The sequence below is a fragment of the Python bivittatus genome, unplaced genomic scaffold (assembly GCF_059951505.1).
Source record: "Python bivittatus isolate LINGU-HERP-01145 unplaced genomic scaffold, Pbiv_v1 ctg000840_np1212, whole genome shotgun sequence".
Taxonomy (NCBI): Eukaryota; Metazoa; Chordata; class Lepidosauria; order Squamata; family Pythonidae; genus Python; species Python bivittatus.
Window position 1 is genome coordinate 47,800,652 of NW_028277113.1, and position 27,121 is coordinate 47,827,772.

At 36.9% G+C, this 27,121-nt stretch overlaps 1 protein-coding gene across 3 annotated transcripts; it reads left to right on the forward strand.

The window, feature by feature from the left end:
* Positions 1-16: 16 nt before the first annotated feature.
* On the forward strand, positions 17-26,209 carry MTFR1 (mitochondrial fission regulator 1). Of its 3 annotated transcripts, none has more exons than XM_088130841.1 (9): positions 17-93; positions 8,855-8,915; positions 9,982-10,124; positions 10,639-10,737; positions 14,997-15,124; positions 17,399-17,634; positions 19,978-20,218; positions 21,022-21,172; positions 21,742-26,209. In XM_088130841.1, exons 3-9 carry the CDS (start codon positions 10,059-10,061, stop codon positions 21,799-21,801), a joined length of 981 nt encoding a protein of 326 aa, XP_087986967.1. In that variant the 5' UTR covers positions 17-93; positions 8,855-8,915; positions 9,982-10,058; the 3' UTR covers positions 21,802-26,209. The 3 variants fall into 3 exon arrangements, with proteins under 3 accessions (XP_087986967.1, XP_007426772.1, XP_025021499.1); XM_007426710.4 differs by lacking the exon at positions 17-93 and adding an exon at positions 2,527-2,893; XM_025165731.2 differs by lacking the exon at positions 17-93 and adding an exon at positions 2,534-2,893 and having other exon boundaries at positions 15,016-15,124.
* The last annotated feature ends 912 nt before the right edge of the window (positions 26,210-27,121 follow it).

The following is a 27,121-nucleotide window of genomic DNA, read 5'->3' on the forward strand; positions in this document are numbered from 1 at the left end:
TACATGGCGGAATAAGTAAATGGTGTGCCTTGGGACGTCTCGTGCGCGCTTGCTTGCCAAGTGGGCCCCTGTAGTGAGGCTGCTTATTCGAAGGCAAGTGTGTTCATTTCCTCCGAGTTTAGTGGATCTTATCTATTCTAGCTGAATAATTAAATATAGGATTGCAATCTTCGATTAATATGCAGTAGTTCTCTGCGTGTGTGAGTTCTGAAATAAAGCCCCTAAGCGGCTGGCTTAGGACTGGAATTTTACAGTGCAATTATATACTTGTCCAAGATAAAGGTTCCTTTGATTCCAGCTCAACTCCTACCTGACTTAAGAGAAACATCCATGCAATTTTCTTGACAACTTTATAGAAGTGGTTTGCCTTTGCCTTCTGGGTGTCCAACAGCCCTGGATATTCCTAAAGTTTCCCATCCAAGTACTAACCCGGTGTGACTATGTTTACCTGGAAGTAAATTGCATAGAGTTGGATGGGGAAATGTGTCTAAATTGCAGCTTTAATTTCCTTTTTCTCAAGGTTGCTATAAAGTTGAAAATGACTCATTGTGGAATACTTTTCTGGTAAATATATAAGTGGGTCCTGTAACAATATGGCCTGATTTACACATGACTGTGAGCATATTGAATAAGCCCAGCTATTCATAAACCATAGTTTATGGCTTAGTGTACCAGGTAAACCCAACCACTTGATGTTTATTAAGCAAGCCGCAATACGTTGATGAAAATTCTCAGTCATCCAGGTGGAATTATCTGGAGGTTAAGTCATGGCAACTGGACTTTTTTTCTTTTGGTTTGATACGTTTCGCTGCTTGTCCAAGCAGCTTCTTCAGTCTAGAAAGTTGGTTAGGGGGGACCCCATAAATGTCTTCCAGGGTGGCTATGTTTCTTATTAACATGGTGGGCTCATTGAAGGGACAATAGGAGATATGATCAGTAGAGTCTTTGGGATGTGGATGTCTTGCTCCTAATCCCTCACTCATCCCCAAGTGGGTCGTTAAGTGCTGCCTCCCTGGTGAACTTGTGAAGTGGTCTTAACCTTCTTGGGGACTGATGAAAGCTTTTTTTTTTAATTGTCCCTTTAAGGAGCCCATCATGTTAGTGAGATACGCAACCACCCTGGAAAACATTTATGGAGTCCCCCCAACCAACTTTCTAGACAGAAGAAGCTGCTTGGACAAGCAGCGAAACATATCAAACCAAAAGAAAAGTCCAGTTGCCATGACTCACTCTCAGCTTTGTGTAATTGTTAATCCTGTCAATGAGTTTCTGGCATAGACACATGATAGGTGGGAGACCTGGACTAAGACTGCCCAGAAAATAACTTGGTTGATGTGAAACGTCTACCATAAATATAATTCCAATTATTTGATATGCTACTCTACATCCACACACATGGTGCTCCCCTAAATATGCCTCTATGTAATTTGCATCTCTGAAGACAAACTGCTCCATCTGTTGAATTCTTGCTATCATAAATAATAAGTATTTATTATAGATAATAAGTGTATAGGTGTAACTATATCTTTAAAGTAGGCAAATTAAGTTGGTCTTTAGATAAGGCATGCATGGGGTTTAAGTCTGCAATCCTATACGCATCTGATTGGGAATAGGCCTTTTAAAGATTAAGCTACACAAACATCTACAGTGTTGCTTGCAATAATAGCACTGAACTTTTTATGTGTGGATGGATTGGTACAAAATCACAGAAAGTTACCCTTTCACAGAACTCAGTGTGACATGACTCCAAGATGCTAGTCTTCGCCAACTTGATGCTCTCCAGATACAGCACATCCTGAGCCAAAATTTGGGGATTCCGAATCAATGGATCAAATATTAAATTAAACTTTCCATCATCCTTAACCTCCAGCTATGCTGTTTGGGGGTTGAGGGTATTGTTCATCACATTGATAGTTCAGTGTTCTCATAGTTACTTTGGTTTGCTACAGGTTGGACTACAGTTCCCATCAGTCCCAACCAATACACTTAATGGTCAGGAATTACAATACTGAATCTAGAAAGCTATAGTTTTTCAACTGTGAATGCTACTAGGACTTTAAGTTTCCATAAATTGGTTTTACTCCACATAAAATGTTTTGTGTAGTGCAATGAACAACTCGATTCTTAAAGATGCTACCTGAAAATATGTCGAATGTGTGGTCTTCTTTTAATGGCTGCTCTACTATTAGCTGAAAAGAAGAGGACAACGAGCAGCAAGGTAGATGGACTCTGTTACAATAGCGATGGGGCACCATTGGAAATGCTAAAGGATCAGCTTAGAGACAGACCATCATGGAGAAGACCTATCTAAGTGGCTGCTAAGAGTCGACAACAACTTAATAGCATGTCAATCAATCAGTCAATCGTCCGCTAATAGCTAGTGCCAAAATATACTGCAGTACAGGACAAAGTAGAGGACCGCCTTTACGTAAAGGTATTCAACTTAGGTGAAGATATTTGTTGCAACAAGACAGCACTAGATGGCGCTCTAACGCGACCCTTCGGTGCTTAGCACCTAAAGAGTCGAACTTTCCCAATCTTTGCCGCAAATAGTTCACTCTAAAACATTAGGCAGGGTTCGAACTCTCTGAAACCATAGAGATGAGAAAGGAGTCTATGGGATCTGACGTCTACTCCAGAGATCATAGAGTTCGCCGGCTTCTTTCCTGTCTCGATGATGGGCCAATATCCCGTCACCCGGCCGGGCTGTGAGATTAAGCCTCGCCTCCCTAAATGAGGGAGGACGATTGGCCAGACCTACAGCCGGCGCCCCGCAGGATTGGCTGTTGCCGGAGACAGGCGCAAGGAGCCGAGGGAGAGCTGGCCGGCGGGGACCCGGCTGCTTCGGACGCGCGGCGCCAGAGCGAGGGAATAATACCGGTCAGACGAGCAGGTGAGTTTCTTTCTTCCTTCTGCCTCAAGGCCTCGATTCGCTCTCTCAGTTCAACCCTGTCGCGAAGCTTCGGCCGCGGGACGAACCGCGTCCGTGGCCGGCTCGTCTGGCCGTGGCCGAGGGAGAAGGTGCCGGTCGTGCGTCAAGGACACTGGCTGTCGCCGCCGAAGGTCTTGTCCGAGGTTGCCGGCACCGCTTGTTTTTTTCCCAGCCACGGGGCGGGAGAAGAGTCGTGCCTTCCCGGCGACAACTACTTTGGTTCTTCCGCCGTGCAGCCGGTGACTCCTGGTTCTTGCCCTGAGCGCCCCCCTCCCCGCCCGTCAAGGGGCAGACCCGGGTGGGAGCGAGTTAGGCGGGGTGGGAGAGTGCGCAGGGCGGCCGTTTTGGGTCGCTATGTAGCCAGAAAGCTCGTATTTCGAGGTAGGCCTAAACCTCACCTCAAATTACTGGTTATGCGCCCTTTTTAAGCTCTTCGAGACGTTTTTTTTTTTTTCCTGCGCGGGGCCGCGGCTGATCTTAGGAACTTCGTCTTGTTTACCTTCGTTCAGTCGATTGTCTTCTACCCTCTCTTCTGGGGTGCTCCCAGAGAAGGCTTTTGTCTTGCAATTACTCTCACATCCAAACGGAATTTGTGTGGCCACGTCTTTTGCTTCTAATACAACCGGGCTTTCCTCCTCTTCCTTGTTTTTTCTCTGAACACCCAAACAAAAAATAATCGGGTACTGGGGAAAAGACAGCGCAGCTGACTTTTGAGTGAAAGGCTTAAGAACTGTCTGGTTCAAAATAAGTAACTCGACAAGCCCATCCGAAATTTGCCTCTAACCAATACTCAGTGGAAAATTCAAAGTGGGATGCACAAAGTCTGTGACCTTCAGTAGGATTCGTGCCCAGTTAAAGAGAGGGAATGTCTCTCTCAAAAAGATTTTAAAATCCTTCCTACATGGTTAATGTATCACTCACCCACTTTGAATCATCTCCCACTGCAGCCTTTGCTTCCCCTCCCCCCACAAAGACTAAAAATTTGCTCCCCTCTGAGATTAGCTATAGGTATGTCTATTATATTGCTATTATATTATATTGCTTTTATTGTTAGAAAATGTGTTCATGATCTGACATACAGTACATAGACCAAAATGCTTCAGAACTTGCTGGTTAATGTGTTGAAGCATATTTTGAAAACAACTTAAAAAAGAAATGAGGTGTTTGCAAAATTGTATTGTTGCATCCAATGCCAATATTGTGGGGAATAGGATCATAGTACAGTGGTAGCACACAGAATCAATCTCTGATTTCTGCAGTTAAATGGGTACAGTAGCAGGTGATGTAAAATAACTGACATTATGTAGAACTACTCTGATTCAGAGTAGGCAGCTGAACTGAGCTAGATGGAAAATAATCTGACTTGGCAGAAGGCAGCTTTTTACATTCCAGTACTGATATTAACTCTTTACTGGTATAATTGTATTTGTTGTGGCAACCAATATGTTCTGCCATAAATTAAAATTATAGAGTTGCAACATGTGTAGCAGCCATGTTTGCAGAACCAGTAATTTTGAGCAGTTAATTATTATAACCTCTGGCTCAGTCATTTGTTTGATTCTGCCGCAATTATGTTACCTCAAAGACATATAGAAAGTTACTAAGGATTGGTCATGCACTTCTAGTATACAGTGATGAACAAAAAGATGTTAATGGATTATATTATACTTTTTTTAGCAATTTGTAAAGCATCTTAAGTAGTATTAGTAGTTTTGTTTAGTGTCTATAATTAAGCACAGTACAAGTTAATAAAAATTATACAAAATATAAACCAAAATAATAATAAAGACATTTTATAATACAGTATAATAAATATAAGCAATTCCTAATGGACTCAGTTATATTGGTGATGAGTGCACCATTGGAAGACCTGAAAGACCAGGTTAGGGACAGACTGTTGTGGAGAAAATCTATATGTGTGGTTGCTTAGAGTTGACACCAACTTGATGGCATATAATCAACAATCATACTTCACTATAAACCAATAGAGAATGATGAGAGAGATTTTTCTGACTTCATAAAGGTCCTGTGAAAAGAAGCATTCTAATAGCCTCCTTAAAGTTCAAGAGATTGAACTCTAAATGTAGGAGCTAAATGGAAAAAAGTCCTAAAATGTAAGGTGGCCATTTTAACACAAGGAAAAAAAATCAGTTTTGATTGCATGATTGTGCTGAGCACACAGGAGCATGAATTGTAATCAAGTTTTTCAGATAGCTAGACATTCCTGTTCAGCACTAGCTATTAAACTGATAATGTTCCTGAAGTTCCTGTTCAGTCCCAGTATAGGGGCTGAAAAGAAGAAATAAAGGTTCTGTCAGGAGAGAGTAAGGATCACACAAACTGCACTACTCTGAAAATGAACCGGTGGACTAAGAGCAGAGTTAGGAAGGTCTGCCTACCTACAAAGTTCCCAGGCAGGACACTACCAAGGCATCCTTAGCCATTATTAAAGTAAGATATCAGGAATATGGATCAGGACTGGTAGACCTACAACTACCAGTATCCTTCACCATTGACTGTACTGACTGGGGCTACCTGGCATACAGGTTCCCCATTCCTCATATAACTGCCACAAAGGTGAAATAGTTTTAAAAGGTCCTTTCACCAAGCATATAACCTACTTGAAGGAATGCAAATAAAAAGCCATTTTTACGCATTCAGCGCTATGCATGGAAGATCTGACATTCCGTAGAGACTCCCCATAGAACTGGGGATTTCAGTATTGTTAAAGAGGCCAGATCTGAACATTGCCGCCTAGAGTCACTTGTATAGTGAGATGGGCGGCATATATAAATTTGAAAAATAAATAAATAGCCAACACATTTGATTTGACTTACTGTATCAGTGGCCCAAAAATTTTGTAGGATGTCTCTTCGGTCTGGTACTGTGCTACTGGGCATGGAAGCAAGGGGCAGTGATCCTATTGTTATGTCACACTATTTTCTTATAAAGTTCTTTTATGCCCTTTAACTTTGATTGTTCTAGTGAGCTGATGGAGGGCGATCCCAGAATCAGCATTTATTTTTCTTTTTGATGCCATTAAAATTATGCATGAAATAATAGAAAAACTGTTAAGTCACCAAATAACAGGGAAAATATGATGCAAAATTATCCATGCATTAGAAGCATAATAAATGATTAATCAAATGATTAATCATATGAAGCAATTAGAGTGTAATTGATTAAACTCATAACTAATAAATCCATCAATGCCTTTTAATGATAAAAGGCATGTTAATTTAAATCAGGAAATATTATATTCTAACCCTTGTTTAAGCATTTTAAATATAAAAGCATAAACAAACGTATCTATCACTCAAAATTTAGTTTTCAGGTTTATATGAAAGTATCAAGAGTGCTTAGGATAGTTATGAAAGGAAAAACAACAATTTTCTTCTTCATTTTTTCTCCTCTCAACTGAAGAAATTCATTGAATAACATGGTCTGCCTTTCCATCTTGGAAGAAAGGTTGAAAACCCAGAACTGGAAGAAATGTAGCAGCATATTTTCTAGCATCCGAGTACAAGCAGCAATCCCTTTGTTTGTCTCAGCATTTTTATAAACACCACTATCTCTTAGTGGTCTACAATTAGGCAGCACCTAGCTCACTAAAAATTAAGCAGGGTTGGACTTCATTAGTATTCAGATAGGAGACTAAAAAGAAATTCCAGAGAAACCCTATAAAGAATCTTCTGAGAAATAAACAAAAACCTCAAAAGATAACTGAGGCCAACCACTTCCATATTGCTGCCAAGAAAATCATATGCATATGTCACTAGGAGTTAAGCTCAACTCAAGGGCAACTTTTTTTTTTTTTTTTAAATCTCTTAGTGACCTAGCCTTGATATCTCATGATCTAGTTAGTCACAATATTTCTGGTCAGTTCCAAATTTAATTAGTCCTTGCTACTTTGGATTCTAGGGTGTACTGATTAAAACAGATACTATATTAATGAATTGCTAGGCCAACATTTTATTAATTTATTTGATCCTATGCTTCTGAATAGTCTTTCAAACAACTGGATCTCCTATTAAAAACCAGATAATAAATTATCCACTCTAAATGTTCTGTCCTTAGCATAAAAAAACAACTTTATCAAATTGTCTGAGTCAACCTGACTTCTATAACTAGAGTCCCATAACCACCACCACCCCTCCCCTTGCAGAGTAAAAATTAGAAATAAAAGAATTGAATAATTTAATATAGCACCCGAAGCAAAATAGCTGACACTCGCTGATTGTCCTTGATCATGTCAGTGTAAAACGTTACTGAAAAAATCACATTTGTTTCTTTATTTTATTCAAATAAAATTTGATTCTCTTCGTAGGAGTAGTACATTACTTTTCTCACATAGCTTGGTTGTATTTGTTACAAAATGATTATACAAAATAATGCATTTTAGCAAAAGCAATGTAAGTTCTTGTTTTAATGTTATTGGAACTTATAAAGCTAAGAGAAGCTCTAAGAGATTCTGAATCATGTGGGTAGATGGGATGTTATGTGGACAGATGGGGGTGCTATAGGTAAATCTCATGATTTTAATTGCTTATATTAATGAGGAATTGCAGGTGTATTCATTTCTTAAAGTACCATCTTACAGATTATAATATCTTTGTGATTTATTTTTCACCAAACTTTCTGTGAACTTAACTTATATACCAACTTTTATTTTTGCAGCTCTTCATCTTCTAGTTGAAAGGAGAATCCCAATAGTGATTCTTTAAAACAGTCTTTGGTTCAGAATATGTTTTCAAAACAAGACTTTAAAGTCCATTTAAATCTTTAAGTTTTAATTTAATCTTTGGTTCAGACCATGACTCCAAGCAGTCTTTTAGCTAGATTCAGGTTCTGACAATTCTGTCTTATAGGCCTGGTCCCTTGTTCACAGGTTCATATTTAAAGTGTAAGTTAGGTTCAGGTATTAATCCAGACTTCAGTAAGCCTTACTGTGTTCTGTGATTCCACAGAATCACAAAATGATCAGAATAATGTTGATGGCCAGTGTTGAGATCATCAAACTGAGTGAGGCTAGGATTTGGAATAATATCTATGTGAAATTTAAAGGAAAGTTTAAAAAATAAAATTATCTGAAAATTGTGTTAACACCTGATGACTTTTATAGGTATATCTATGCAGTTTTTAAGTCTGACCTTGCTTAACTTTCTAGATCAGCTAAGGTCAGCCAGGTGCTGCCACCTAAAGTGGATGAAAATGCTTTCTAAAAATCTACCAAAAAGCATTGAGAATTACACCTTTATCTTCCACTGGTTTGCCTCTGAAATTTGATTACATAATTTGGTGGGCTGGAAATCTTATTTCCAGAGAGCTAGTAGTATTCCTCTAGAGTAGCAAAAATTACAGATTTACTTTGAATAACTCTATATCGTAATAAATTTGTTCTTTTTAGTGTGATGTGGTGGTGGAGCGAAATCTGATCACAAGGGAAAAAAGTAGAAAACTCTGAGAATTCACACTTCGTTTTCAAGTTACTTTGTTAAGGGGCAACAAATAGTTTATAAAGGTATCTTCCTCTGGTCCTTGCCCCTCTCTGCTCTGGCCTCGAAAAACAGGAACCCTGGAATTTACTGCATCATTACATTTATGTTTGGGAATGGGATAACCTATTCTTTCTTGTCTGGGTCATGTAGGAGCTCACAGTTAGCAGCCCTTAGGAGAGCCAGGATGGTGTTATGGTTAACATGTTGGGGCAGAATAGAGAATCCCCAACTATGGAAGCTCATTGGATGATTTGGGGTTAGTCATTCTCTCTCACTCCATTACAGGGTTGCTGTTATAAGAAAGAATTTGGAGGAGAAAGTGCTATGTACTCTGCCTTATCTCCAGAAGCAAAGATAGAATATAAATTTAGCTAATACCAATACTTGTTTTTAAGAACACACACTATATTTTTATTTCTTCCAGGTTAAAGGAATATTTTTAAAATGTCAGCTGTGAAGTATATGCTATGAACTGCTGCTGCCAGGTGAGAAACTGACAACTGAACAGCCACATTAGCTTCTAAAACATGCTATAAGTAATAAAGCTTAAAACTAGGAACTGCCATTCCACATGAAGCTATTTTTTTCTCTGCTAAAAAATACTGTCCATAAACTAAAACAAGTTTGTAATGATAGTGCAATATTTTAATGGTGGCAGTTTTGCTTGAATTCCATTTCCTTCTCTTCAGCTGCATTTTTTCCATTACAAGGCTCAGAAATTTGATTAGTTTCCAAAATAATCATAACTATGTTCACGTGACTAAATTGTTCTTATTCATGAGAACTGGGTACAAAGGAATTTGTTTTTCAGGGATATGCATATTTACTGCAGAAGAAGCTTCATCAGGCATAATTTTCACATTATTAAATTATTATTATTATTAATATACTAGTATATAAAGTATACTAGATGTTTTAATGCAGTATACTTTCAAAATTATACTAGTTAAAACCATCATTCCCAGTCATTGTATGGCATTTATTGTTGTTCTTTATAATTGCTTCAGTTGCTGGTTGGTATTCATTGTAATAGTGGCATATCATACTTCATATGCAGGGTGTACCAAAAGTCAGGCCCTATAGAGAATTTATTATATAAATTACATTAAATAGTTGAATTGGTTGCCATTTTCTTCTAAACACTTTCTTACTCATTTGAAGCATGATCTTTGAACATTCCTAAGTACAATAACATTTTCTCTGAAAAAAAGGTTTATAAAACATATTGTGATTGGTCTGTGGGGTCTGCCTTGTGGTATACCCTGTATAACTATAATTTAAGTTTGTGCTCTTTTTATACAGTTGATTCTTACTTCTGTTCTTGTTGCTGTTTTCTTCAAACTTTTTTTCCTGCTTTGAATATTGGAAGAATACAACTTTGCACTTTTTAATTAAAAGTGGTGTATAATTTAAAAAATACTGCTTATTTACTTTTGGTGAAAAATACTAGAGCTATAGCTCTTGTAATTATTTTATTTGAGAAAATTTCTCAAATAATTTGAAACAGTTGCATATTGATATATTCTGCTTAAGTATTTTTCTTCTCTCCAGGCTGACTATGGAGCTTTGGCATCTTAGCAAGCTGAGGTGGTCAAATTACAAATTACTGAAGCTTTACCTTGTTCTAGATGATCAGCTGGATTAAACATCTATTTAGAGTGATATTTATGCAAGTTGGGTTAAGTATGGAATCAGTAAGTATACCTATTATTACAGTGAAATATTTGAAGCTGAAAGTCTGAATAGTGTATAGGGAACGGCATGCATAAATTCCAGTGACATTAAAAGGACATAAACACACAGTTTAATACTTAAATATAATTGATTTTTTGGAATATAAGTATACCTAGAGTTCTCTGGCTTGTGTTTGAGGAATAGTTCTGCTTACAAAATATAGTGAAAAAAAAATTATTGTTTAAGAGAGAGAGATTGTGGGCCCATTCAAATTTTGTTGGACAGAATATTGTGTCAATTTATTTTTTTAATCAAATTTATATAGCTGCCCATCTCACTGACATGACAGTGTACAATAAAACAAAACTAATCCTAAATGTTAAATTGGGGGGGGGTTGTATATACAGGCGTACAATGCAGTTTGATGTACATTTATTCAAAAATAGATAGTTTTCCTGGGTTTACTTAATTTAATTGTGAAGTAAAACTTCAAAGAAAAGCAATATCGACACAGACATTTTTTTTTCTTGTCAGTTGCTTTGGTCAAATAAATCTTATGGCCCAAACAGAAGTATTGTAAGAAAAATTGGCTCCAACCTTTCTCTGATACAATGCCCAAGGGTTCAATTTCAGGTAAGATGTTTAATTTTTTTGCTTTGATCTGCAGAAACTACTAAGACCGCAAAATTTGGGTCTGTGATATCTGTGGATCTGGGTTACTGTCTGTAAGTTTGGAAGCAAAAGTAGGGATACCCCCAAATTAAATTTTTAGGCAAAAAAGTAATTATTAATTAAAGATTAAAATTTAATTAAATGAAAATGACATGGATTGGCTATTTGGATGTATTAATGTTGAAGTAGGCATTAATGGGGATGGAAAAGTATTCAGACACCTAACAAACTATAATAGAGGGGCTTCAGGGCCACATATACAGCTCCTAAAACAAATACACATCCCAGAAATTTCCAAAAATTGTTGTTAAATTGTAATTTCTTTATATGACAGAAACAGAGGTAACTTAATTATCTAACTAGATATTATTATATAGATTAAATTTTATTTTATTTACATGTAAATGCAAATGAAGTGAAATCAATGTTATATTCTGGCCTCATTTATTAGCATTTGGAGTGCAGCCTGTGTGTCCTGAATTAAAAAAAAAACTATTCTGATCTCTACAGCCCATCTTCCCCTAAGGCCAACAAAACTGGAGTATGAGGCTTTCCAGATAAACTATGGAATTTATTTGCAAGTTCCACTGAACATTTATTTATTTAAATTGCTGTCATATGATACTTTAATGTAAATTCTTCTCCTTCTGAGTAGACTGTTAACTTGACAAGCTATCATTTCTTTAAAACTCTCCTGAATCTGTTGGTTGTTCTTTAAACTGTGCATCTTCAGGGTAAAATATACTTTACAAAAATAATTTATTCTACAAGATACTACCACTTAAAGCCTTAGTGGCATCAGTCGGTAGAAAAGTAAACATCTGCCTAAAAAAATCCACATGATCTCATTTGATAAGTATGGAGCTTTTAGATACAATACTTATTTTGAAATAGTAAGCAAAGTATCACTAGGTTATAGGATATATTTGTACGATAAATCTTACAAAGACAAAAGCTGTATAGGCAAATGCTTGTGCCTGTCATTCCAAGATGGAGGTTGCCTCAGCATTCTTCCTGTAGTAGAGTGAGTTGCATTAACTTGTAGTAAATTGTTTGCTGTAGAACAGCATGGTCTTTCATTGCAATTTTTGCAACTAGTGGTTGGCTCTAAATTTAAATTATTGTTGAAACAGGACAACAAACAAACTTTTGTCTACAGTTTAAGGAATTACGTCTGTGAATGTTTTTTCCCTCTTGTCATGTGGATTAAGTAAATGGCAATTAGATGTTTTCCTCCTGTTAATGTCTACTTGGACATTTTTCACCACATCCCCAGGTTCCTATTTATATTATTGCCATGAAACTGGCAGGAATGCATAAAACTATGGCCAAAAAATTGGAAAAAAATAGTAATTGGGTACATGGTGTTGCCGATGCGCACATATTTGCTGTATACTTACCTATTGAGAACTAAGTCCCATTGATTTCAGTGAGAATAATCCCAGGTAAGATAGCAATCTAGAAGCTGCTGTGTGAATCAGTTCTGTATTAGAAAGGATCAGACTAAATATAAGAGTAACTGGAGGATTCATCTCCAATTTTATACAGATTCCTTCTTAATGTTAGGCTAGAATGATATAAACACATTAAATGTACAGAACAAAGATACCTGATGACATATAGAATTGGAGCCACTTTCATTTCAGATGTAAGTAAAAAATCTAAGAACAAAACTGATGCAGGAGGAATGTCAACAAATTTAAAAATAGATAGGAAATAGTAGCATTTTCTGATTTAAAAAAAAGTCCCATCTTTTATATAAGAACTTTGAAAAACAAATAATTTTGTAATTATGTTGAAAATGGCAAACTATGAATACCATTGATCATGCAAAGGTCAACTTCAGCTTGTATTTATTTTTAGGTTTATTTTCTGATGGCAATCCCATGTATTTTAAATAGAACTTTCTTTTCAATACTAAGTAAGGAGTTCTGAAAGGACTGTCTTAGGTAATTGTGATTTATAGTAAAACTAATCAGTTATATTTGAAAGTTGGAGGGAGAACATATTTTGGGGAGGATGAGTCATGATTTATTTCTGTTGTACTCAAATGGCAATAGCATTGAATTTTATAGGACTCTTGTGACTTTTAACAATTGTTTTTGAGTGGCACAGGCATTCAAGGATAAGGTCATAAGTTTAATTTACAGTTAACAAATTGAACAGCTTAGAAACATTTTGTATGATACATGAAGATCATCATTTTTTTTCTAGTGTAAAAAATATTGGATATCTCTTTCCTTGTTATTTACCTGTATTTATATATATATTTGATATTACTGGTCTGAGCTGTCAATGAGTTCTGAATATTTTTAATAAACCCTGGGCAGAAATTGATTCAAAAGTATTGCTTATGGAATAAAAGAATAAAAAATAATATCTTATGTTTTAATAATCACTTTTCTCTGTAATGGCTCCACAAATTCATTCTCCAAAGAGAAATGTCGAATGTTAGAGATCCTTACTCTGTTATTTCACACTCCACTTTGAAACATGCTTTAGCTGTCTGAAGGCTCATTGTAATGTTAGCCTGCAGATGCATGCTGCTGCTGCTGCTGCTGCTGCTGCTGCTGCTGCTTCTGCCAGAAAAGGTAGATTCAGTTGTTTACAAAGCTCTAATGCAGGGATAGGAAAGAAAGTTTAATGGTGGGCACCAATTCACCTTAAAACCAGCCCAAAAGAATAGAAAAGTACAAGCAGATTCTTGAGTTATTACATGCTTGATGATCTAAAATAGTTTTTAGACCAAAAAAGTTCTCTGTCCCTGTTCTCTGCTGAAAAGTACTATGGTTTGCTGAATGGCGGCAGAATAAACTCTGCTGTTTATATTTTTTTTAAAAAACTGATAATACCACGGCTATCTTCATGCTTTCTTTAAACTTTTCTATAGCATTCTCTCTTTCCCTTTTTCTTCCTTTCTTGCTCTCTAGCTATTATATCACAGGATCGTGTGCTGAACCTACTGTAAGTCGGCCTTCTTTTTTGATTAAAGTTCAGTTTAACTATTGATGTATACTTATAGGCAAATCTGATTGTTAAGAATCTTAATTAACTTCTATACTCCTTATTTTCTTCTTGTGCACAGAAAGCAAGCTAAAGATTTTAGTGGCAGTGACACAGCCATTATCAGCATAATCTGAAAAATTACACTTTTCTTCAAGGCAAGCATGCTTAGGATTACTATTTTAATAGGGCATATGATAATTAATTAATATAGTTAGCTAGATAGTTTAAATGTGGATGGGAAATTTGGGTACTTGCTGTGGTGCCCCAAGTTTAATCTTTTTACAGGGCTTGAGCTTAGTTGCCTGTCTAGATGAAGGGGCTGACAGAAAGCAAATTTGAGTTTGTGCTATGGCATATCTCTGCAAAAAAGCAAGTGAAGTCTGAAATGTTAAATAAGCAAGCAGCTCTGATCCATTTATAATACTTCAGTATATAAAAGTTCTAGTTTAACGTGACCATGAAATGATCTCTGAATAAAGTGTTAAACTGTTAAAAGACATGGTGATTTGCTTTTATTCTGGAAATTATATCAGAATAATCCAGTATTGGCCAGGGGATACTCACAGTGATAACACTCTCGCTGAAGACTGTATAATAGCAAATCTAGGCTTGATTTTCTGTAGAGCTAACCTTATTGAGAATTTTAACTTCAACAATTTCTAGAAAGTATTTCTTGCTCTCTAAGTACTTTTGATGCTTCCTTAGCTGTGCTGGCAAATCTGGAAATAGGTATCATTTGGCACTAGAATTAACACTTATGCAACACATTAGTGTAGGATTTAGAGTTTCTATCTCTGAAACTAATTTCTGCCTTTTTATTTCTCACCCAAATATAATGTAATATGTATGAGAAATAGTTTGAAATTAATCAGATTATTCACTTATGTAACTTTATTAGTGTATGCAAATTTCCTAACCTGCAGCTAGATATTTCTTACTTAGTACCCAATTTGTGTGTCATGCCATGCATCAGGAAACAGCAGTGGAAATTCTAATGCTGTAAGTCATTCTTTAGATTTCTTAGATTGGATTGGTACTAAATTTGAAACCTTGCTCAAATGAAAAGACACTAGTGTTTTAACTCTGGTGTAAACTTGTTATCCCTCCCATTTATTATAATAGGACTATGTATTTTATCTTCCTGTTACTTTCGTAGCAGTGTCAGACGGATCCAGGCAGTTGCTCTAACACATAACATTATCCAATCAATCTAGCTTACTTCTCAACCTGCAGAAGGCATTCAATCTAACCAACTAAAAGAAGACGCAGTAGTCTCCCTTGTAGATGTGGGATGGGTTGCTGAAGATGATGATGAAGGAGATGAAGTCTTTACACGGTTCCGGTATGTTTCTCAAAGCTCATCCTCTATTACTGGTTCTTTAAGTTTTGGCTAGACAACCTGTTGACTAAGGTCAGTAACCAACTTCTATGAAAGTTACAGTTTGAAGATCAGGTTTTCCGATAACATGAAAACTGGCCAATATTATTAATCAAGGAAGAAAATCTTAACAAGCTTTAGGGATTGTTTTTAAAGTATTAAATATTCTAGCCTTTCTGTTTATACCATAACTTTATGTTTATATAAGCACTTACCTTTTATAATCTTTTCCTGTTTCAGTACCAAAACGTCTGGAGAGTAGAAAACAAATAGATGTCCAGTATTATTTTAGCCAGAGCGATTATGTAGATAGTGGTACTGCAACTCTAAGAACTTATAAAAGAAATGAATTATCTAGATCCTTTCCAGTCTGGGTTTCAACTGGCTTTGGCATAAAGATGGCCTTTGTTGCCTTTTTGTACATAAAGGGATGGGGAAAAATATTCTGTTGATACTCCAGTATTGGCAATATGTAAATTTATGTATTGGCTAGTTTTTTAATAATCTGGCTTTAGCTCAAAGAATTGCCTTTGGAACTGTGACACATTATGGGATGAAGAAATGGGGGTATCATATCAGGATAAGTTCACTATTGCGCAGCTAAACTATGCTTATTATATTATTGTTCTGTTAAGTGGCAGCTGTAGAGAAAATGACAAGGATGCTTGTGATGTTTCAACACCATAAATGTGTACATAATCTACAGTATATTTTGGATCATATCTGATTGAAAATTGGTATGTGTCCATACAAAGCATCTTGGCCTCTATTGCATTGCAAATTTAAAATGGGAGGAGGCAGGCTCTTAATGCAAAAAAAAATAAATGTTTTTGAGTTCATATAGAAGTGAGGAATGCCTAGAATGGGTACTAAATATACTAAATACTAAACCAGTGCATTTCATTATTATTACTGTAGAGGATGTTTTAAAAAGACATTAAATAGGTCCCTATCCAAAGAGGTTTACAACCTGTTTTACAAATAGCAAAGCAAGGGAAATGTGACAGTGAAAGCACTGATACAATGCTATTTCATTTTCTCCTATTCTGACTTAGACACTGTGAAATAGGCTTGTGTGAGGACATGTACAGTGGAAGCCCTTGAAAGGAAAAGATTCTTGACTGTGACAGCAGTTCTAGTGCAGCAGGGAATACTATCTACACAGGATCTTTAGGGACTTTAGCAGTTGCTGCAGTTATGAAGATAGGAGAAACCAGACAGCAGTCTGCAAAGCAAATTATTAAAAAAATGTCTTATGATATTTTAATCATCCGAGTATAAGACATCTTTAAAAACCCACACAGACCAGGGAAATGACTTATAATACAATTTAGACATTAAAAGAAAAACTGTTACAAATGTCATTAGATTAATTAATGATATCTGTGTGGATGAATGTTTGTATAGTGTTTGCAGCTAGAGTAATTGAAAAGACGATATCAAACACAGCCATGGGTTGTGTTTAATATCTAAACTGCGTTTCTCTGATCACATCTGCCCATCCCATCAGGTCTGGCAGAGAAGGCATGCTGTGGGTCCCGTCTGCCAGAGAATTGCATTTTGCAGCTCCCAGGAGGCAGGCCTTCTCTGCCATGGTGCCCGCCTTGTGGAATCTTCTCCCCCTAGAAGTGAGATTAGCTCCATCCCTCTTAACATTCCGCAAGTCCCTCAAGACCTGGCCTAGTGATCGGGCCTGGGGGTCCCAAGGGAGCAGGGAGATTTTTGCGATGGCTCCCTTATTAATTTTATCCCCTCCTGTTTTGTGTGCCTTTATAGTTTTTTATTTGGAATTGTTTCTATGTATTTATTCTTTTTCATTGTTGTACGCCGCCCAGAGTCACTTTGTGTGAGATGGGTGGCTATATAAATATGATAAATAAATATAAATAAATAAACCACCTGTTCATGAAAGCATTTTAGTATTAAAATACAATTTATATTTTTTTCTAAATATCATTAGATTTCTAGCCTATCATTGTTGAAGGACAAGGAACAAAAGTGAACCCTTTGCATCCACCTTCTTTCCAAAAGAACAGAATATAGTTTTACTGATGTTTACAGGGATATAGTAAACACTGTCTTAGCTTAAATTCAAAAAATGGCAAAGATGGCATTCTGTATTTGGACAGAATAATTTATTTGGTTTAAGAAACAGAAATTTAACTTAGCTGCCTTATGTTTTATCAAGGGATTCATGCTACAGGGGGAAAAAACCCTAAAACTGTTTCTTGATTATAGATCAGAAGGCTGGCCAAAATCCCAACCATTCCTTAAAAGTGAAGGCTACTCAGGGAGAGACTCAAGTACGGAAGAATTGTTGCCCAAGAAATCTCAAGAAAAGGAAGACTCCAAAACTGCAGTAGCCACAAACGATGAAGCGTTGCAGAAAATAAATGCATTGGAAAATGAGCTTGCTAATTTAAGAGCACAAATAGCCAAAATTGTAAGCCTACAAGAACAGAATTTGGCAGCAGGTATTAAGTTGTCCTTTTTTCAGTTTTAATAAATCAAGTGTTATGCCTATATTCAGAAAAATACTGCAGACTTAGATGCAACTATTATTGGTATTATAAATGCTGATCTGCAGAAAACTAATTGTGATAGTCTTCCTCTTACCTTTACATAAAAGATCTGAAATGGGATACTTCTCTGTTGTATCCATCTGTACATACATTCTTGAGCCTATCTTCCCCAACCTGTTGCTTTACCGTTGTGGTAGATGACAGCACCCATGACTCTAAGCCAGCATACTTTGCTGAGTGCACATGATGAAATGTATAATCTGGTGCACTAGAAAGAGGTAATAAATTGGGCAAGGCTACGTTAAACTGTTGTAAAAACTTCAGAGTCAAGGTGATGTTGAGATTTGTATCACCAGCTTCTGCTAACCATAGAGATTTTGACTGGCAGTTCTTAAAATGAGACTTACCTTGTGACTGTTCTTATATCTAAAAACAATTTTATGAAAGCTTCAGTTGACACACATGCAATGATTAATTTTTTGCCTGCGTTTCCAGCTTTTCTTTTACCTGACAATGAGGTAATGTATTTTCCTGGGAAGAAGTATACAAATATTAAATATTACATTTATTTGCTTTCCTATATCTTTGTTACTTTTTTCTTAGCAATCTGCATGATACTGAAGGATAAGAATATAAGTAAGAGAGCCAGTTTAGTGTAGTGTTAAGGCACCAGGCTAGAAACCAAGAGGCCATGAGTTCTAGTCCTGCCTTAGACTCAAAGCCATTTGGGTGACCTTGGGCCAGTCACTCTCTCTCAGCCCTAGGAAGCAGGCAATGGCAAACCACTTCCAAAATCTTATCAAGAAAACTGCAGGGACTAGTCCAAGCAATCACCAGGAGTCAGTGCTGACTCAAAGGCACTAAAATAGGTAGGTAGGTAGGTAGGTAGATAGATAGATAGAAAAGTTTTGTTTGCTAACTTGCAATGATTTCCATTTATGGCATTAAATATTATTATAGACTTGGAGCCTGCAACATTGTATGCAGCTGCAAATATTACATACTCTTTTATGCAGTCAGAAAATGCCAACCCTAATAAAAGCCAGTTTGGTCTAATGGTTAAGGCTCCAGGCTAGAAATCAGGAGACTGTGAGTTCTAGTCCTGTCTTGGAAAGCTGGCTGGGTCACTTTGGGATGGTCACACTCTCTCAGCCCACAACATCAGGCTCAGGCAACAAGCCAGTTGGTCAATTCCTGTTGCAACCAATGGATCAGCATTCGTTTGATCCGGAAAAAAGTGGACCCTGCACCTATGGGGAAAACACTAGGAAGTAAAAAAATGCCAGCCCTAATAATCTTTTGGTAAGATGACAGTTCTCTTCAAATACAGTGAGCCTAAGTACGCCTCGAAACCCATTGTTTGGAGTGTCAAGGCAGCTGTCTCTCTCAGCATTGCTGTTTTGAAGCTCTTTCCTGGTCCTCTCAGTTTCTATATATGAATGTAAGACACTTCCTCTGGAATTCCTACCAAAGCAAACATCTGTTTTACAATTCTTGCACTGGTTAGTAAGTTTCAAGGTGCAATTCAAAGTGCTGATTCTTTTTACCTATAAAGCTTTATATGCTTTGGCAGCAAAGTACTTAAAGTACCATTTTTTCCATATAGAAGTGATCTGACCAATTTGTTCAGTGTGAAATTCTCTCAGTATCTTTAATGTCCACCATGTAGGGGAAGTGAAGGGGACAACAACTCGTGACCAATGGTTTTCAGTTTGCAGCCCCTATATAATGGAACAGCCTCCCTTTTGAGATTAGGCTGGCACCCTCTTTGGCCTCCAAAAACTCTTAATAACAGAGCTGTTCCTGAGGGCCTTTGATTGGTTATAATTTTGTCCATTGTTTTATGATAGTTTTGTGTTTTTAAATTGTTTTTATATTTAGTTAACAAATTTATATAGCTGCCAATCTTAAACCCTACAACTCTGAGCAGCAAACAGAGAGAAAAACACAATAAACCATGTTTTATGTGTAAACAGTTAGGTGTCGTTTTTTGAGTCCAGCACTATGGAAATGTAATAAATAAATGCCACACACTAGAAAGCTGCTTCAATGCTGAGGTCAGTATACTGTTTCATAGCTATGTATTCATTAAAAGGAATATCACCTTTTTCATTATATTTTGCATTAGAACAGAAACTGTCAAGGACAGAGGGAGAATATAGTAGCAGTACATGACATTAATCTAGTACGGTGTTACTCTATTTCATAAACACAATAGTAGGTAAATTTTTGAAACAAGAGTTTGTGTGTATTAAAGATATTTGTAGCATGTTTAAATGTACTTTGTTCTTACAGCTGGAGTAAGTTCTCCTGCATCCCTTTCTGTCCCGCCGCCACCACCGCCACCCCCCCTGCCTCCACCACCACCACCACTCCAGCAAAGTATATCTGCCATTGACCTTATTAAAGAACGCAAAGGAAAAAGAATAAATTCTGGCAAGACTTTGATAGATAGTGATCCAAAGAAGCTTGAAATGCCAAATATGCTAGATATCCTCAAAGACATGAACAATGTAAAGCTGCGCTCAGTGAAAAGGTACGTTTTTCCCTTTACTTATTAGAGAAAGGGTTGCAGGGAAGAAGTGCAGTATTTTGATTATAGCTGAGTATAGATGGAGATGAGCATAATCATTTGCTTGCTTGATCCAGATGACTAAACTAGCTTCCTGCAAACGAATGCATCACAGTTCACCATTTGGATTTCAGAGTAGCTTGTCATTTTAAAGGATAAAGTGAGGTAATCCTCACTTAACGACCAGAATTGGGATGGCGACCCCATTGCTAAGCAACACGGTCATTAAGCAAGACATGTGACCATGGCAGGTTTACAATGTCTCTGCAGTTGTTAAGCAAATCACCATGGTCGTTAAGCAAGGCATCACATGACTCCAACTTGCAATTTCACTACTGGCATCTCCATTGACTCTGCTTGTCAGAAGCCAGCTGTGAAGCATGTAAATGCCAATCATGTGACTGTAAATGCCTGCTGGTTGTGAAATGCCCTAATCTTGATCACATGACCACAGGGATGCTGCAACAGTCTTAAGTGTGAGGACCAGTCATAAAGTTACTTTTTCAGGGCAGTCATTAAGCAAGGACTGTCTGCATCAACTTTTAAACTGAGGAAAAAGGATGATAGTTTGCTACATATTTGCTATGCCCAGCTGTTTTACCTGATAGGCCTGAATTTGAAGAGGTATTCTGATACTTCTCTGATTTTTCTGGCATGTGAAGTAGGAGAGTTAAAAAAGAGGTAAGCAAAACATTGGTGAAAAGGGGGCATCTGTTTGCATCATTTGAAGCTACTGTGACATAAAGCCTTATCTTATTCTTTTAAAGACCAGATGAAAGCACAGTAAGGAAAATTGCTGACCCAACAGATCCTGCTGCACTAATAGCTGAAGCTCTTAAAAAGAAATTTGCTTATCGATACCGTAGCGACAGTACAAGTGAAACTGATACACAGATTTCAGCTTCTGAAACAAAGCTGGTAAGTGCTTGGTCCAAACAGTGGCTGAGTTTGTATGTTGTGCTAAGCTGTGGTGTGTTGAACAAATCATAGTATCTGGTTGCACTAAAGTCAGGGGTAAGCCATAGTTTACAAGCAACCATGGCTAGGTTCACACTTTAGGCTACACTACATTAGAGGTCACATAAATTCAGGACAGAGATCATCTCAAGGGATTGGCAAACTAATCCCCACCCATATTTCTGCCTTCACTTATTATTAGTTCCAGCATTTGAGATTGGTTTTCCATTCCTTGAGTTAAAGGAGCAACAAGCCAGGGACATTTGCTTCCTTTTTTGTTCTGGTTGGTTTAGTGCCTCCCACTAATAGGAGAATCTAAAACAGTGTTTTTCAAATGTGGCAACTTTAAGATGTATGGATTTCAACTCCCAGAATTCCCTAGCCACTGATCTAAAGCATGTTTAAGTTTAGTAGTATGCATAAGTTTATTGATGAATAAATAAAAATTCCAGCTTATTGTATTCAAACATTGCAAAGAAGGGGAAAAATATTTTTTTTTTTTAGTTTATACCTTCTTTTTCTTTTCACAGTTTGGGCCACACTTGCTGAAGCCCACAGGAAAAATGAAGAATCTGATTGAAAATTGTTAAGCAGAAAAATCATGCTTCACTACAAAAGGACTGTCTCAACTGTTTTGAGAATTAGTTTTACAATTTTAGAATCCTAAGTTATGTGCTTTGCTTCCATGAATGACAGTTTAAACGTGAAAAGTCTACTGTGTTCTAGCACAAGTTTTAGTATTCATGTGCATACAGTGTTGGGTTAACATTACGTTATAAATGTCACTCTTAAACCTGTGTGAATGTAATGATAGTTTAAATTATAGCTCCAGTGTAATAATTGGAATACTGTTAGGATATATTTAGCCTGTATTGACATCTCATTTTGAACTTGAAATACAGATTTCACTGGAGGCATTTTACTTTTCTTCATGTATGGTGAAGGAGACAAGGCTTAAGAATGTTATTACTCAGCAAAACTGGCCAAATTAGTACTCAGTAGAGCATCTTTTTTTGCTTTAAAACAAATGCTGTATTGGAAGTATGTTTATAGGCAAGAAACTAGCCAAAGCTTGAACTGTATTTTTACATAGGATGAAACACTATAATTGTGACTTCCTTCTAGGAGTAATGTGCATATAATGAGCATATCAGTAGTTACCAATGAAGTTTAATATCTAATTAGCTTTGTTGACCTCCCTAACAAACCTTCAAATGAAGACAATTCCAGGGGTTACTTTCTCTCATGAGATGTGTATTTGTAACTTGCAGTTGGAGTAGTACTGACATTTACCTGGCTTACTCACCAATTCCTATTGAACTGAACTGCAGATAATAAACAAGTGCCAAATAAGTCAGAAAACAATTTGATGTTGGAAAAAAAAAACCTAATTGCAGACCAAGTTTCCTGCTGGGTAAAAATACTTCACTTGAACAGAGTATTTTGTCAATATTTTGTCATCTTGGGTAGTATTTGCAAATTGCTGAATGATTCAAAGTGTAACATGGAAAAGTGGTTTATCTGTGTGGGTATTAAGAGCACATTTAACCTAAATATTATTAAATGCTTAAAAGCTTTCATTTTGAAATTTGTTCAGATATGAAAATGTTTTTAATCTGGTCATGTAAAATTGCTCCCAGATACTTTAATGTTTAATAGATACACCAGTATTTTTAATCTTTTCCACCACTGTTCAAAATTAAAAAAATGGCATGTTGCATATTATATTAGTGGTCATTTTTTGATCCTTATGAACAAAGAGTATAGCACAATGGAACCTAGGAAGATCTGAAGCAAATGAAATCTGAACAAAACTCATGGATTAAAAGGACTGGATCAATTTAAAAACACAACTTGAAACTGATGAGTCCTGAATCAGATTTTCTTTAGAATAGAAAAGGTTTTTTTTATAAGTAGGGGATATGCAAAATATTTTAACCTTGGAACAGCTGTTTCAAATGTTCCAACCATTCTAAATGACAAATTGAGGCTGATTATGATTTGTGAATGAAATATATTTTCAAACTGTTCAGCCTGATATGTACAATAGCAGAGATGAATCGTGCCCCTGCTAATAAGGGTTTAGACAAAATGGAATGATATTGGAGCAGACCAGTGGGAGGAAGGTGGCAGTTAAGCATATGATCAGACAAGACTGCTTTCAACTGCATAGTAATGAATTACTGCTGCTGGTTTGTGCTGTTCTTTAAACCTCTGCAAAAGAACTTATTCAAGTATGTAAATGGTTGGATTTTATGTGTTGTGCTGTACCCTGTAGGCAAGTAATTGTATGTGTGAGCTTGCATTAGAATGATGGCTGTTAGTGCTGCTGAAAGTATGTAAATATAAAGATTCCTAGTACAACATTTAGTGTTATAGTGTGAAGAACAGAATATTTTCTATGGATTGGGCTAATGATAACACCATTTAGATGGGAGATATAGCCATAGAATCAAATAAGTTACTAGTCTTGATCTAACAATCCATCAGAAATAGTGAGAGTTTGAATTAGTAGTCCCAAAGTAGGAAATGTGAGCCACTGCCTTCTTATTCTCTAGTAAATTGGTAAATTTATTAAATTTAAATTAGTAAATTGATCCATAGGTTGCAATTGCATTTGAGGCAGCCTGTAAGTTGATTAAATAAAACAAAAAACAATTTCCCCAAGAAACCATACAAGCCTAGTGGTAGGCAATATGGTAAGAAAGAGATACAATGAAGTTAGAAAAATGTTCCATTAAGTTCTAGCTTACCAGTATGAAACATTACCCTTTCCAAGAATACTATTAGGGTGTCTGAAGAGGGGTGCTGAAAAAAAATGGGAAGTCAGAGACATGATGTCTGATTTCTGTCATGTGTGCTTTGTACATTTAAATGGTGTCTATAGCTGTAGCATAGCTACTGGTATCAGCATATCAGAATTAGCAATTCTGAACACCAGATCATCCAATAATCAAGGAGCTTGGTGAACCTCAAAGCCTAATGCTTAAAATATGTGAAAAATCTGCTCTGCATAGATTGTATTTTATTCAGATAAAGAATGGCCCACCGGATCATCTAGACAACTGGAAGGGAAAAAAGTGGTTTCTGAAGCAAATTTATCTATTTATGATTGATAGTCTGCCATATCCAAAAGACAGGATAGATGTTGGGTCTCTGAAAGATCCTGCGGTATTGATAGAGATGGTACCATTAGTTATAACAGACAAAGGCAGAAGACAGAGGACGTTAAAAGGCGGGAATGGAATCCCCACCAAGACTGCTAAATAATGCTGAGGTTACACTCAAGACCACAAGCAAGCCCAAAATTTTCTGCACTGTCTCTGATGGCTGATACAACTTGAAAGAATCGTCATGTCATGGCTGACAGCAGTTCCCAGAGTGAAGATCAGTAACCAAGACAGAGAAAAGTAAGAATCTTAAAAACACCAGAGAGGAGATAGCTGCTAATGAGATGGCAGTCATAGTAGAAATCTAGAGTCACAAGATTTGGAATCTGCCCAAAGGTTGTGGAGATTAAAATAGTGCCAAGAATAAGAATCTGAACAAAAGAAAGCCAGACTTTGGATGCAACTGAAGACTCCATAAGCTCTCTTTCAGAGACCATCAAAGCACCAAAGTTTCAGCAGTGTGAAGCAGTGAATCAAATGAAGAAGAGCAGGGAGAATAGATGATGGCTGCACCTCAGCCAATAGGAGTTATGGGACACTCCAAGTTGAACTTACCAAAGAAAAGTTAATGCTGCTTTTATTCCCTCTTCCTAATCAGATGTTTTGTTTTGCGCACAGCAGCAGGTTTCACAAATGGTCTGGAAATGCAGGTGGAACCACAGCTGTTGATGGCAAAAGCTTTTTAAGTTTGTAAGAAACATAACTATGGCTGGATTTGATGAAGAGGACAATGACCTGCAATTAACAGTCTTTCCCCACATTAGCATCTGTCTGAAGAGCCTCAGTTTTGCTGGGCCTGTTTTATGAAGTGTGGGCAAGCAATGCCAGTGTACTATTTTCTAAGGCGTAGGAGAGACCAGTAATGCCCATCAGTGAACAGGATCTTGCCACCACTCTAATATATTTGCAAAAAAGTTACTTCGCTGCCTTAGCCTTATGTTCCCCACAATAAGCCCATAGAAGAGTCAAATGACTGGTAATGTCCTCATCTTCCAATCAAAGTCTGTAACTGTTTACAAAAGATACCATAGAAATTAATTTGTAATTAGAAAAATAAAATACAAGGAAACGACTATGAAGAAAAAAAAAACCCTCAAGACAAACTGCTGGTAGCTTTTTATAGTATGGGTTTATAACTTACTCCAATACAAGACTTATTTCCCTGCAACAACCACCTTGTGATGAAGTTTGGGCTGAGAAAGAATGACTGGCCCAAAATCACCCAGTGAGCTTCCGTGGCTAATGGTGGCCTAAAACCTAGATCTCCCCACTCCCATTCCAGCTCTTGAAACACCTATACTGCACTGTGTTTTATCAGAGAAAAAGCTCCTGACACTGCTTCAGTAGTTGAAAAGATACCGAGGAGGTAACTGAACCCACACCTAGGAACACGTGCCCTAGGATATGCTTCCCACTAAAAATTTACCTCAGCTTTAGAGCATTCTGGTTTAAGTGCTGTTATATCTGCTGCTCAGGGACCACAAAGAAAACCTCTACAAAACAAGAAGAGTCTAAAGCCACCAACAGAGAAATTATTTGATTAGTGATAACTATTTCTCCACCTTTCAAGCTAGACTCAGGAAATAATGTGAAAAGTTTTTATTATTAATCAAAGATTAACAGCAACAGGCACATTAACATGAGGATGGCAAAGCCTTTAACAAATGGCTTTACGCTGAAGCTCTCTCCCAAAAATGGCTGTTGCAAACTGTAAACAGAACAAAACAGTCTTTACAGTAAAAACAAGGAAAATACAAATGAACAAAAATAAAGCACCAGTTTCTCAAAATAGATTACAGTTGTGCTTACAGTACTTAAAACTTAAAAATTACAAAAAAAGGAATGCTTGAAGATTAAAAATTAGTCCTTAAAATTTGTCCTTAAAAACATTTCTCCTTTTCACATCAAAAAACCCAGAATGGGTAACATTTCAGTAGAGGGAGGGAATAAGTAAACAATGCACTTTTTCAATCAACAAAATTTGGTCACTTAGCTTTGTGCATAGTTTAAGGCAGCTGTAACAACCTATCAGTTCCCCCCCTGTGGCTGCTCATGAAAATATCACATTCTAAAAAGAATAAATTAAAAAAAAATGCCTTTTAATTCCTTTCCATCTTCCCCTTCTTTCCCGATCCCTCCCACCATGTACTCATTCGCTCATATTCACACTCACTCTCCCACTCTCTCTCTCTCTCTCTCACACACACACTGCAGCGTAAGGGGCATTTTGTACCCTTGTTATGAAGGACATGCTTTCCATCCCACTTTATTCCAGACTGGCAATACCCTGAGCTGTTTCTGGTAGTCATTCCACCTTTTTTCTTGCATGTGCAGTTCAAGTGTACAATAGCAAAAACAACATGCAAATGTTTTCACTGTAGAGTCTTAACATAATTTGGAGTTCTTCCTCTCCTCTATCCCACCTCCCTTCCCAAAATTCAGAAGTATTTCTGCTTGCTATATTGCATTCCCATACTCTGGAGTAAAACATGGCTGTGCTTTATGTTAACTGTTCAATTCTCAATGCACAGCCAAACTTGTAACACACAGCAGACTTCTCTTACTAAGAGAAAAATGAGCTGCAATTTGAGATTTGATAATCTAAAAAAAACAGTGGTTCCTTCACAGCCATGCAGAAAGGTTAGTTTTGAATCTACAGTTTCCAAGTCTGTTTGTAAACATCAGTTCTTGCCCGAGGCAGCCAAGTATGGGCGCTTCACATTTCCACATTTTGGACAAG

Excerpts from the sequence above, each read along its gene's own strand:
- MTFR1 (XM_088130841.1), top strand. The coding sequence starts at position 10,059 with ATGATCAGCTGGATTAAACATCTATTTAGAGTGATATTTATGCAAGTT. Across the intron at positions 10,125-10,638 it reads TTGGGTTAAGTATGGAATCA|TTGCTTTGGTCAAATAAATC; the intron begins GTAAGTATACCT and ends TTTTCTTGTCAG. Across the intron at positions 10,738-14,996 it reads GCCCAAGGGTTCAATTTCAG|CTTACTTCTCAACCTGCAGA; the intron begins GTAAGATGTTTA and ends CAATCAATCTAG.